Raw genomic sequence first — 13,573 nt, 5'->3', positions numbered from 1 at the left:
GTGTTTTATATAGCTCACATTTTTTTCCCCAAAATGCTGGCCTCTCATGTGCCAAAAATTTGGAGTCAGGCATTACTACTTTAGAATGCCATTTTTCAATCTTATACTTGAATTAGCCTTTATATTTACAAGATCAGAGCCTTGCATGCTAAATCTACATAAGCTAAAGGGCTAGTTAAGAGAGAATTTAATGCTGCAAAGAGCTCAACTCCCTTATTCCGTTATGATCTGCTTACTGAGTCTAAAAGGCACATGCTTCATTAAGCTACTTAAAGGTTTTAGTTCAAAGCAATTGCACAGCTTTTAACTTCCTATTGGAAATTGCATATAATTCATGGACGGGGTAAAGTAATATTTCAATTACCTGAGTAAAATGAAAACATAAAAAATTAAGATACAACTATCTGATATTAATAATTCTACTAATGATTATTTTGGTGACAATATATGATAATGAGAAACTGATTATCACATTTGGCTCTATCTTCCCAATACAGCTTTGAAAGTTATAAAGAGAAATTGACAGGGAAATGTTTATATTCACCCATATACTGCAACATTAAACATATAGGCTTTGGAAAATATTGAAACTTAAGGAAATTGTAGGTTGTTAAATCCTAACAATTTCACTTAAAATTAAGTGAGGAGTACAAATAAATATAACACAAAGAAATAATTTTGTTGTATTGATAAATTGCTGGGACACCTGATACCACTTTGATGCTCCAACTATTTGAGAGAAAGTACCTTCATATACAAGGAAAGACAGCTTTTTACATTCTCAAATAATGGTTAATGACAAGCAGTAAGAAAGACAAAGCCTCAAGTAAATGACTATTGTCCATTAACAGTTCATCCCAAACTCCTAATCAAAATGTCTGCCTTAAATTATGTATACGTAACTATGCAAAATTGAATTGGGAAGTAGTGCTTGGTGAACTTGTCCTTCTGTTTCCATGGAAACAGATGCTGGATTGCATCTCTTTAAGGCTGGTTTTAAAGTGGAAACCTACAGTACATTAATATCGCAGAAAGTTTAAAACTTAATATATCTCATAGACTTTTGAATTTATTGGATTTTTGAAATAGCAGTTCAATGCGTGCCTATATACTGCATATAGGGCACCTTCTATTTCTACTAAATTTATTACCTGTCTGATTCTCTCTTGCCATCCCTCCATCCTCCATTTCAGTAGAACGGCTCAAGAGTCAATGTCTTTCCTTACTTGACTTTGCATCCTTAGCATATAATATAGGTTCCAGCTCAAGCTTTTATTTAATAAAAGCATTTTATGAATAAAATATAGTAATATAAGCTATTTTCTCCTTCTAGTTATAAGAAAAAGTGAGCTTTAGTGTCAGACTAACATGTATTTGAATCCTGACTTCAATAGCTAGCTATATGACCCATAGGTCAATCACATAAACTTTCTACATGTCAGTTTCCATATTAAATTGGAGATAATAACAAAATCCAAGTCATGGAGTTGTTGTGATGTTTAAGTAATATAATTGTTATTAAGCATCTAGCCTAATGTTTGACGTAGTAGGAAATGAATTAATGGTAGCTGGAATAATTAAAATAATTACTGGTGCTGCTACTACTTCTTTCCAGGCATTGTGCTAGATGCTCTTTATTTTCAATCATCACTATAACCCTGTATTACCGTTTTCATTCTGCTGACAAGTACCAGAGAGGATAACGAGTGCCACTCAAGTTGTAAGCTGTGAGGTCAGGATTTAAACCTTCCTTTGCTTGACTCCAAAACCTGGGATTTTTCCAATACAACATGCTGCCTCTTCTGAATATGTTTCAAAAATCCTGAAAGGTACAATCCCTCTCTTTAAAAGCTTTTCAAAATATTTCTATAAATTAAAATATGGCCATCTGATCCATTACAGAAGATAGCTAATTCAAAATCAGTAGGTTGTACAAAGGAAATTGCCCATACTGTACTTTGTTTTTACTTTTTCAGGAAGTCAGTTAATTAGGTTTCCTTGATGTAGTGCAGGAAATCATAGAATTGTATTTTTAACGTAGAAGTAAGCATCTAGGTTCCATTTCAGAGCTTTGAGTTGTTCCGAGGAGTCACCCTGGTGGCCCCACAGAATTTCCTAGAAGTCCTCTTTACTCATATCTGTCTTGTTACAGGCCCTGGTCATATCTCCTTTGAGAAAAAGTAATCAATGTTTACTCATCAGCTGGGTTCACTGACAACAGTGGGAGAAATACTCTACCACAAACTAGAAAAACTCCCTTCTTCAAAGGGTACAGTCAGGTTCACGGTTGTTCAAACAAACTTCTCAGGAAAGAAATGAGAGTATTAGACATTTTATTGGGGATCTCCAGTAGAACTAGATTATAATAACTAGCATGCAAACAGTGTTCTAGTTTAAAAAGCACTCTCACATATTTCCTGTATTGAATATAAATCCCTGTGACATCAGTGCTAACATGGGAATATTATGTATTTGAAAACTACAACAACAACACCCCCCACCAAGAAAAGCAAACAAAAATTTAAAGAAATAAAACCCTAAGGCACAGGACTATTAAGTGACTAAAGTCACATACCCAGAAAGTGGTACATTCAGTGTTATTACACATGAACCTTTTCACTAAATTATTCAAATTAAGGTTAAATATAGGTAAACTGAAAGATTCTATAGAGAGATATTTACATGGCTAATGAGGAAGTGGACATTTAGCAAATAGTGCATGGATATGACACAGAAAAACAGCCTTTAAAAACAATTCAGCTAGGGCTCCATTCAGTTTGAGTACTTTTTTCTTTAATTACTTTCTAGTTCATTATAACTTATGTTTACGGACTAAAGTTAGAGAGCTGATAAAGTTACAGCTTTTCTTGGCAAATGAACCAAAAAAGTATTAGACTGAACTGTATAAATTCTCAGATATTCTATTGTGACCTACAAAGATGGCAGTTTCAATCTAAGAATAAACTTATTATTTTCCAAATGCATTATATTATTGCTGTTGAAATGCTTTAATTACAACCAATATTAAATTAGTTTTGATTCCCAAACTTAATCTCTATTAAATGGGAAATTACCAATATGGAGCATACAATTCATAAAGGAATAATTCTTATTTTGAGCAATTGAATATACATTATGAATATATGTTTCTATAGTTATAATGAGGCCAACTGTGTATTTCCAAAGATGATAGATATTTTGGAAAAGAACGGTACAGATCAATGGTCCTCTGTAGGTCCATAGAGTCGGTACGATATTAACAACAATACTAAGATATTATTTGCAGTTTTCACTCTCACATCCCATGAATGTACAAGGAGTCTTCCAGAGGCTACACGTTCTGTGGTATTATAGTAGACTAAATACTGATGCAGACGTAAGAATCCAGCTGTCTTCTATAAGGCCAGACATTAATGCAATTTACAAAAATATAAAAAGATGCTAATCTTCTTACTATTTGATTTTGCTTTGGAAAATATATTTTTAAAAAATGTTACTTATATTAATGTCTAATGGATTATTACATTATTTTTAAGTTCTCAGTTTTAGTTTCAATAGAGTAAATATTAACAGCTATAACCCATGTTTTTGGGTTTCAGCTTTTGTTGAAAAGCTCTTTGGGGTTCACAATAAATTTTACGAGTATAAGGGTCCATATAGCCAGCCCTGGTGGTCTAGTGGTTAAGATTCGGTGCTCTCATTGCTGAGGCCCAGGTTGATTTCCTGGTCAAGGAACCACACCACCAACTGTCAGTTGTTATACTGTGGCAGCTGTGTGATGCTGTGATGCTGAAAGCTATGCCACTGGTATTTCAAATATCAGCAAGGTCACCCATGGTGGACAGGTTTCAGCAGAGCTTCCAGACTAAGACAGACTAGGAAGAAGGAGATAGCCACCCACCCCTGAAAAAACTGGCCTTGAAAACCCTACGAATAGCAGTGGAGCATTGTCTGACAGAATGCCAGAAGGTGAGAGGATGGGGCAAAAAAGACCGGGCAGGGTTCTGCTCTGCTGTACACAGGGGCACTAGGAGTTGGAATCAACTCAATGGCACCAACAACAACTAAAAGTCCATATAACTAAAAAGTTTTAGAACTGTTGGTAAAGAAAAAAAAGAAACTATTTATTCAGTCCTAAACTATCCCCTTACTTTTACAAATCCCAATGATAAAGACCATTATAGTCCCTGTAATATATGAGAAGCCATTTAAAATAGATCTATTTAAAAACGCTTAAAGCATTTTATTCATAACATAAAAAATATTGAGCTCCTTAGAAATTGCTCCATTTGCAAAATATATTTATAACTTAACCAAAATAAATAATTCATACCTCACCAAGTGAGTAATAACGTCTTGGGATCTGGGAGTCCGGATAGATGTTTTCAAGGTACCAAGAAAAGGGCTTACACTTCAGATTTTCTCTTAGTGTTTTTCTGACTGACACATCTCCATAATCCACTTTGACAACACCTGGAATTTTTCAGAGAAATATACAAATCAGTTCGTGCTATTTTTGTTTTAGCACTGTTTCACTCTGTTTACTTTGACATCAGTTTTTTTCTCTGTAATTAAAATTCCATCAAATTCAATTGCATGTGCAGCTGCTACTACACTGATTTTCGTACTACCATCCAATTAGTACATTAAATAGTTATAAAAAACAGTTTTTCCATTGCTTATGACTTTTCAAATGCAAATATTTATCACCAAGTACTTGTACTTCTTGAATTGAATAATTAATCAACTAAGTGTAAATTGGCATTATTTTAGCATCTCATAATCAAAGCTTAACTGAGCTGTGTGATAACGTGGTTGTTTCTCTTTAATAAAAATTTCAATATTTTAATGCTCATATTTTCCTTAGAGTGTCATTTATTCACCACCTGTAGATTTCATGAGAAATTTATATAAACATGATCCTCACAATGGACGGCACATATGTGTTCTAACTTTTCCTTTTTCTTGTTGAACTTTTACTCTATCTAGGTTTACCATAGACCTTATTTTTTTTTTTTGAGGAAGATTGGCCTTGAGCTAAGATCTCTTGCCAATCTTCCTCCTCTTTACCTCTTTTTCTCCCCAAAGCCCCAGTAGATAGTTGTATGTCATAGTTGTACATCCTTCTAGTTGCTCTGAGTGGGACACCACCTCAGCATGGCTTGATAAGCGGTGCATAGGTCTGCACCCAGGATCCGAACCTGCAAACCCCAGGCTGCCGAAGCAGAGGGCATGAACTTAACCGCTACGCCACTGGGCCAGCCCCAGATTTTTTTTTATTGATTTTTTTTCCTGTTTTATTTTGTGAGTTACCATAAGCCACCTCACATCCTTAGATAAGTAAGTTGGTAAATAAATAAGCACAAAGAAACTGACATAAACAAATGGAATATACTCACATGAGTATATTAAAATTGCTTAATTTTATTTCATATAATAGTAGAACATATGAAATTAAAATGAATATTTCCATTGAAGATTATAAAAGAATGCTTGCTAGTTGGGAAGCAAAAAGAATAATGCCACTAGTTTTTATATAAAAAGATATCATGGTGACATGATTTGCTCATTATTATCAATATTACAAATGACATTTGATGGAAATCACTAAATGACTGTGATAAGATTGCAATTATTTCTTAGATTATTTTGAAAAGGTTTCTATTTAATGTGTTTCTTTAAGACTAGTAAGCAACCAGACTTTGGCACAGAAAAAAAAATGACCCAGTATTTAGTATATTCTATCCCAACAAAGCAGCAAAGCCAATCAATCATTCTGTAAATGAGGAACAATTGTTTAGACACCCTAAATGTCTGTAACTAATGCCATTATTTGGGTCACTATATTCAAAAGTGGCAACACTCTTGAAGGTCATCACCTGCTAGTTCCCCCCTACCCCCCACTGTCTCTTCAGAATTTTTGTTTTTACAAAATTAAACGCCTTAGTGTTGTTAGAAAGCATTCTGATGATATTTGAGCAGACAAACAATTTCCTTCTAAAAGAAAATATTGATTTTTCTAGCTGGTGTTTGGACAGAAAAGAACAAGGTCTTTGGGCTTTTTGAAGAGAGAAATATTTGCTTTGAAAATAATTCTATCCAGAACTTCCAATCTGGAGTGCAACCTTCAACAGAAGAGGCTTGAAAACATTTACAAAATAGATCACTAAAAAAATTTCTCTTCGTGTTAAGTGCTATGGCAATTGAAATGATCTAATTGATAGTCTTCAAAATCATATAAAAAGGTGCCATTGGGCCTAAGGAAAAAAGGCACTGTAGTTTCAGAGGACTTAGTTCAACAGTCAGTTTGACTGTTCTGGTTTCATTTTTGAGGTGGATTCTTCAAACATGCTAAGGTCATTCCCAATTCATGGCTTTGTACTAGTTCCTGCTCCTGTCTGGATTGGTATGACCCTGGAACTTATAGGGTCACTTCATCCAAGTCTTTGCTCAAACTTCACTTCCCCAGGTTCACCTTGTCTTTCCATTGAAAGTGATCCCTCCCTCTCATCATCCTGGGTCATGCTCTACCCCTCTATCCTGCTTAATTGTTCTCCAGGGCACTTATTACTACACGATATGATATTATAGATTAATTTGCTCATTGCAGTCCCAACAAAAACTTTGACCAAATTACTTAATCTCTTGAAGGCTAAGGTATCCTATCTAACAATATCTTATAAGATGTTGTGAATACTAAATAATGTCTGAAAAGGCCTAGTAAAGTCCCTGGTATATAATAATTGTTGAATGCATATTGAATATTGTAATGGCTATCTGTTGTTTTTGCATGCCTGACATCCATTCTGCCTTCTGGTAAGAGATTTCAAGTTTTCTTCGGGCAACCATCTCTCCCCCACTTTTAGTTTGCATGGTTTGGGGACCCCATTCCTCTACCCACCTTTCCAGCTCCAACTGGGGCACAGACTAAAGGCATATTACCTGGGAATCTTGTTAAAATGCAGATTCTGATTCAGTTGGTCTGGAGTGAGGCCTGAGAGTCTGCGTATCTAACAAGCTCCCAGGGGATGCTGCTGTTGCTCAGGCCAAATTCTGAGTAAACCCAAGACAATCAGAGCACTCCATTTCTCAACCTTACACCCGACCCATCATAATGATTGGTTCAGGAATGGGTATGTGAACCAGCCAGCGTAATAAAAGTATACTGAGAATTTGCTGGGACTATTAAGAAATTGAAGCTCTACTTCTTCTGGAATTGCTAGCTATAAGATAATTTAAGCCTGGAACTTCTGGGGTTACCATACAGAGAATGCCTAAGTCAATGATGTCAATACAGCAGTAAGGTAAATAAACAGATGGAAAGAAAAAGAGAAAGAGAAAAAGACAAAGAGAGTAGAGGCCAAGCCAAGATTAAGTCAGCAGATTTTTATTGTGTTCCAGCTATACACAAAGCATGTTTTCTAGGCACTTGGGATACATCAGTGAACAAAACAAAAGTCTTTTCCTCTATGGAGTTGACAGTCTAGTGGAGGGAGACATAAATAGACTGTAATACATTAGAAGGTGATACATGCTATGACAAAAACAGACTAGGGTGAAGGAGCAAGGTTGCAATAGAAGGAATCTTAATGGATTATTATTTTTTCAAAGCCAACTTATAAGAGTTGCAAGTTTTAAGGTGAGTCTTTCCGTGGGACTTGCACAAACCCCGGAAAAGCTTTGACGGAGATAAAGATTCATAAAGAGTTAGAAACAAGGAGTATTTTAATTAACTCCAGGTTTGCAGGTTTGATTAATAGGTAAATGATAACACTTATGGGTTGTTATACTTTAATAACCTGCCCTTTATTCATCATTTTAAAATCTATTTCATGGTAGTATTCAATTGAGATATGTAGAGCAATCATGTTTTAAATTCCTAAATAGATAATAGATTGAAGATCATAATAATCTCAGTCAAGTTCTTCCTTTAGTATATGCCTAACAAGCCTAATAGTTATGGTTCCCTATAATCAAGGCACCTGATGACAGAAGAGCTCAAGCTGCGAGTTCCATGTGTAAGAATATATATTGCAGCATAGCTTGAAGTGGTGAAAAGGGGAAATGATTTTCCTTCAATAAGGGAATGCTTAAGTAAATCAATGGTATATCTAATTGACAAAATATAATTCATGTATTGAAAAAATTATGTCTATAAGAATATGGAAAAATGTTTATAAATAAATAAAAATATAAATAATTTTTATTATATTATCATTATAAGTAAGCAGAATGAAAATATATGGAATAACCAATAAAACTGAGAAAAATAAAAACAGCACATTCCCTTTGCTACTAAAAAAAATAGAGAGAACTTGGGGACCGGCTGGTGGCGTAGCAGTTAAGTGCACGCTCTCCGCTGCGGCAGCCTTGGTTCGGATCCTGGGCGTGCACCAACGCACCACTTGTCAAGCCATGCTGTGGCGGCATCCCATGTAAAGTAGAGGAAGATGGGCACAGATGTTAGCCCAGGGCCAGTCTTCCTCAGCAAAAAAAGAGGAGGATTGGCAGATGTTAGCACAGGGCTGATTTTCCTCACACACACACACACACACACACACACACACACACACACACAAAAGTAATAATAGTAAAAAGATAAATCATTTTTAAACCAACTAGAGATTATTGTATTCTGATTATATAAATACTATATTGTGTCAGAGCTTTAGCAGATTACTTGGAATGATTTTTTTAAATTTAAAATTACTCTTTTAATCCACCATTTTCATTTCATCCATTCTTGATATCCACACAAATTACCCAGGTTCATCACCGGTCATTAGGAAGTCACCAGATAAAACTGCATTAACAGGTTGATGGCCCATACCAGCTAATAAGGCATCATGATTATCTGTTGAATTTATCATTTACTATTATTACTGCAATTTTATTTTGATGGAATAAAAATGAAATAATGAACTGTACAAAGATCACATGCTCAGCTGAGTACTATGTGACATAGAAGCAAATATTAGACAACTTCTCGATTTATTTGAGTCTGATTGATCTCCACAGTCAAAAGTTTGGACAGGTCTTGAGGTAAAATCTTCTAGGTAATTGCCTCAAACTTCAGTTCATTTTGACAATAAAAATCTCATATTCAACTGCTTGGTTCCAGATCAGTGAGAATTTGAGTAATAAGAAAAGTGAATCTTGGCAACAGCCTTTTAAAATAAAGGTCAATTTAACATCAGTTGAGGCAAATGGACTATAACATCTACAATCTCTAGGAAAAATTTTCAGGTAAGGACCTTCAAGGCAGTGTTTACCACCCTTCAGAAGCTAGAGCAGCCGGAGTATGTAGTCATCTGCTCCCTAACTCACATATCTTATGGAAAAAGCAAAGGCGATATCGAACCAATGAAAATACTACTGATCTACCTGTACACATTTTATGTTTTGTTTTTTGCTTTTATTCCCCAGTAAAGAAGGATTTGCATACAGTTTTTATATTGATCTTTTTAGAACTTCTTACAGTTACTTGAGAAGTATGTATTCATTGCAGATAATTCTAAAACATAGGTAAGTATGAACAGTAAAATAAAAATCACCTGCAATATAACTATATTTACATTATAGTAATGACTTTTCTAGACTTCTATTTATATATAACTACACAGATACAACTTTTCTTGCAAAAATTGATTCATACTGTAATATACACCTGCAACTTGCTTTTTTCCTAAAACAGTAGGTCATGAACACTTTTCAGGTCAATTAAACTCTTTTATAACTTTGTTTTTACTGCCTCTGTGGCATTCTATTTTACCAGTTGGTAATAACTTACTTAGTCATTTCCCTATAGTTGGACATTCAAGTTGTTTCTAACTTTGGACTTTAAAATCAAGGAATATCTTTGTACTTTTTATTATGTATGCCCTTGATTATTTTAATCAGGTACTTTCTAGAAGCAATGTATTTTGATAAATTATATGCTGATTTCAAGAATTTTAAAAATATATATCTATTACTACCCTGCTGTTCAGAAAGGTTGCTCAAATTTACATGCCCTCCAATTGGTATAAGAAGCCAATTTCTCTTCCAGAACATTGACTATTTTAATTTATTCTTTAATTTACCACTTTTTGTTATATGGAGAAAAATGGTATCTCATTGTTATTTAAAATTGATTACTAGTGATGATAATTATTCTCCTACTGGCCTTGCTATTTCTTCTTTTATAAATTGCCTATTCTTTCCCTTTTCCCAGTTTTCCATTGAAGTGTTCGCTTTTTGATTTACAAGCATTCTTGATACAAGTATATTGGGGATACATATTGCAGATATTTAAATTTTTAGTTGCTTATTTTTACAATGCAAAAAATGCTAAAAATCTTTTCCTTTGTTTTCTGCTCTTCATATTATGCTTAGAAAGGCCTTCACTATCTTAAGATATAAAAAAATGTTCAGCTATATATCTTTAATTCTTCAATTTTTTCACTTCATATTTTTTTCATTTAAGTCGTTAATCATCTGAAATTTATTTTAGTTTGTCTCCAACCATGTTTCTTTTTGGCTTTTGTTCCTTTGTACATATAATATATATGTTTTTTAAATGATTCACTTGTTTTTGTTTCAGTTTGCTTTAATTAAGGACACTGGTCAGCTCTCTAATATATCTTATTGCTTATAGGCCAATCACTTTTATAATCTAAGTTTTATCTAGGATCAACTTAGTATAATCTATCGCTGTATATTCAGATGATATTTTGACCCCTGTGAAATCTAAATGAGGATTTGCATTATGATATTGGTTTTCACTGAAGGTAAATTTTTAAAAAATAGTTACTCAAAACTTGTTATTGTACCAGCATTATGAATATGCTGAGGTCTTTAAGTATCTTATCACATAATTTCGTTTTGTTTTGTTTTTAATAAGAAATCTCAGGAGCAATTTCTTTTGTGGACTTAGAAACAGGAAAAGCTGTGTTTTTCCCTAACAAGTGATTTACTTTTATCTTACAACACTACAAACTTATAGCTATATACTCTATCCCATGTATCATATGAATTTATAATTTAGAAAGCCATTTCAAACCATTTTTGGAATAGGACAAGCACTCTTCCATCACTCCATGGCATGGTACGGTATGGTTAGGTCTCAGAAGTACTGGAACAATAGAGCATTATTTAAGGGATTTCATGGTCTAAACTCAATAAACAATTTTGTGTACACTTTCTCATTAAATCTCTATAACAACCCTATCTAGTATTGTTGTTTTCTGTTTGTTTCAAAGAAGAAAGAATTGAGACTTTGAATGGTTAAATAACTTGCTCAAGCTTATTTACAAAATAGGAAGAGGAGGATTAGAAGTCACTCACATCCATCTAATATCCAAGTCCAGGCTCTTGCCTATTCTACTAGAATGGGATCAAAAAACTGGAGAAACTTTGAAAAACCTATACAGACATATCTTTCCCTGGGTGGGGGCACAGAACATGATAATTATCTTTCCTTGAAGGATAGGTGACAGGTCAATGTGATCCAAGATCCTGGACAAACTTGAATTCTTAGAAATAAATGATCAGTAATGACATAATCGGGAGTTATTCTACTGATTTGACAATTAAATACAAGCCAGAGATTTTAGAGTGCAATTGACTGACTAACCAAAATATTTCCATAAAGTGCTTCACAAATTGTGTCCTAGCCATCGCTAGTTCTGCAGGATGCTAGATATAACTGTTTCTTCAGTTTATGACACATATTATATTATTATACCATCTCTGAAATAGTGATATATATTCTATAATCAATGGCATCTTACAGTTGCTCCTGGGGAGAAGACAATTGTATTGTAGTTGTCACTGCTTGAGTATGTGCAAACGTAATTTTCTCTTTGTGAAATAACTAGCCAGTTGCAGTTTCAGTAATTAATTAATGGACATTTAAAATCAATGGGCATTTAAATACATCCTGATTATTGTCTGAAAAACTTTCATTTGATACTTCTGGCAAAATCAAGAAAGTACCAAGATGAAAATTTGCTGAATGGTTTCAGGGACTTGGAAGACAATCCCAGACATAAGAATGTTTTCAGAAAGCCTACATCATCAATCACCTTGACGGCATTGAGGACAGTGGAGGGAAACACATGCACAGCAGTCAATCTGCACTGAAAACTGATTCAAGAGTCAGCCTCTGAACGTGAAGAAGTTGCTTGACCAATTTATTTTGCTTATTTAAAAAATTCTATGTATGTAAAAGAATGAGATATGATCAAAAAGCTGTGCCTGAATTGGTTTATATCTAAAAAGAGTCCCTTTAATAGGGACAAGATAATTCTAAGTGAAAAGGAAATCTTACATTATAGTTTAATTGGAAACTTTTTCTTAGTGGTATATAATAAAATGGTGATCTTTAAACTGATGGCAGCTTAAGTTAGATGAAATATAGTACTTAAACACTTATTATCTGGTTATAGTTTAATACAAACAATAAGTTAAACAAAGTCAAATAGGTGTCTTTACTACAAGACTTTTCAGAACTTTAGCTATGCCCAAGAGTATTTTGACTATCCAAAGTAGGTAGGATTTCCCAAGTTTATTTGTCCTTTTTCAAAATTTTGGGACAACAATGCTCCACTGAAAACAATGAGAAACTCAGCTTTATTGTATTTTCTATGTCTAAGCAAAAACATTAGTCATTCACAAGACATAAATTGATCCCATTAGAGAAAAATCTTTGTGGAGGAAAAAAATTCTGTATGCTTTTCACATTTTCTTATTAGCAAGTTTCCATCACAAGATTTTAATTAAGCCAAGACAGTGGTAGTAAATACAAACACATATATTTGTTGATGTGTATATTTATGTTCAGTTCCTAGAACAGTATCTTGTGCCAATAGACATTCTTTAAATGTTACTTGTACTGCTCTCTGGCATGTGCTCTCCCTTCCCTCTTATACTTTCCTTCTCATTCTTTCTTGCATTTTCTCACATATATGTATGCGTAAGAAATATGTCTCTATATATTTGCTTTCATGACTTAGAATTACTACTTTACACTTACTAAACTAAAAGTGTTTTAGATTTATTTAGATGTATATTTTATATTACTCTTTTATATAGACTTATAAACTTACCTCTCTTTTATATATATCTTACCTCTCTCTCTCATATATATCTTACCTCCCTTCTCTCTCTCTTTTATATATATCTTACATATATATATATATATATCTTTTAAAGGAGAGAGAGAAAGTTTATGCAAAATTTGGCTCCAAAGTGTTAGGGTCTCATTAACAAACAACATCATTAACAATAACTTTTAATATTTATTAAAGTAAATTTTCCTAGTCTGTATTTAGTCAGCATTCTTTTCTGAGAAGCCAATAAAAAATCTAATTATGTTTTTAAATTATGGGCTATTAGGGAAAGAAAAAACTAATATGACCCAGAAAGACTAGTGTGAATTAGTTGTCGTATCTTACTAACTCAAGTAATATCTGAGATTATATTATGGAAGATGTTAACTCAAATAGAATAATTATTAAGTACACATAGTCAATTCTTGATTATCTAGGCTAACAGAAGGTAAACCTATGGTACATAATTTTTTCCAATAGGA

General features: G+C 33.5%; 1 protein-coding gene across 6 annotated transcripts in view; it reads right to left on the bottom strand.

Annotated features, from left to right (window-relative positions):
• GALNT13 (polypeptide N-acetylgalactosaminyltransferase 13) overlaps positions 1 to 13,573 on the bottom strand; it is a 666,195-nt gene that overhangs the window by 54,576 nt on the left and 598,046 nt on the right. For all 6 annotated transcript variants that reach the window (XM_058548993.1, XM_058548992.1, XM_058548994.1 and 3 more), the window contains one exon: positions 4,334 to 4,473. In XM_058548993.1, coding sequence (XP_058404976.1) covers positions 4,334 to 4,473 — 140 coding nt within the window. The remainder of the gene's footprint in view (positions 1 to 4,333; positions 4,474 to 13,573) is intronic.

The sequence above is a fragment of the Diceros bicornis genome, chromosome 10 (genome assembly GCF_020826845.1).
Source record: "Diceros bicornis minor isolate mBicDic1 chromosome 10, mDicBic1.mat.cur, whole genome shotgun sequence".
NCBI lineage: Eukaryota > Metazoa > Chordata > Mammalia > Perissodactyla > Rhinocerotidae > Diceros > Diceros bicornis.
This window is presented reverse-complemented; position numbering and strand designations above follow the sequence as displayed.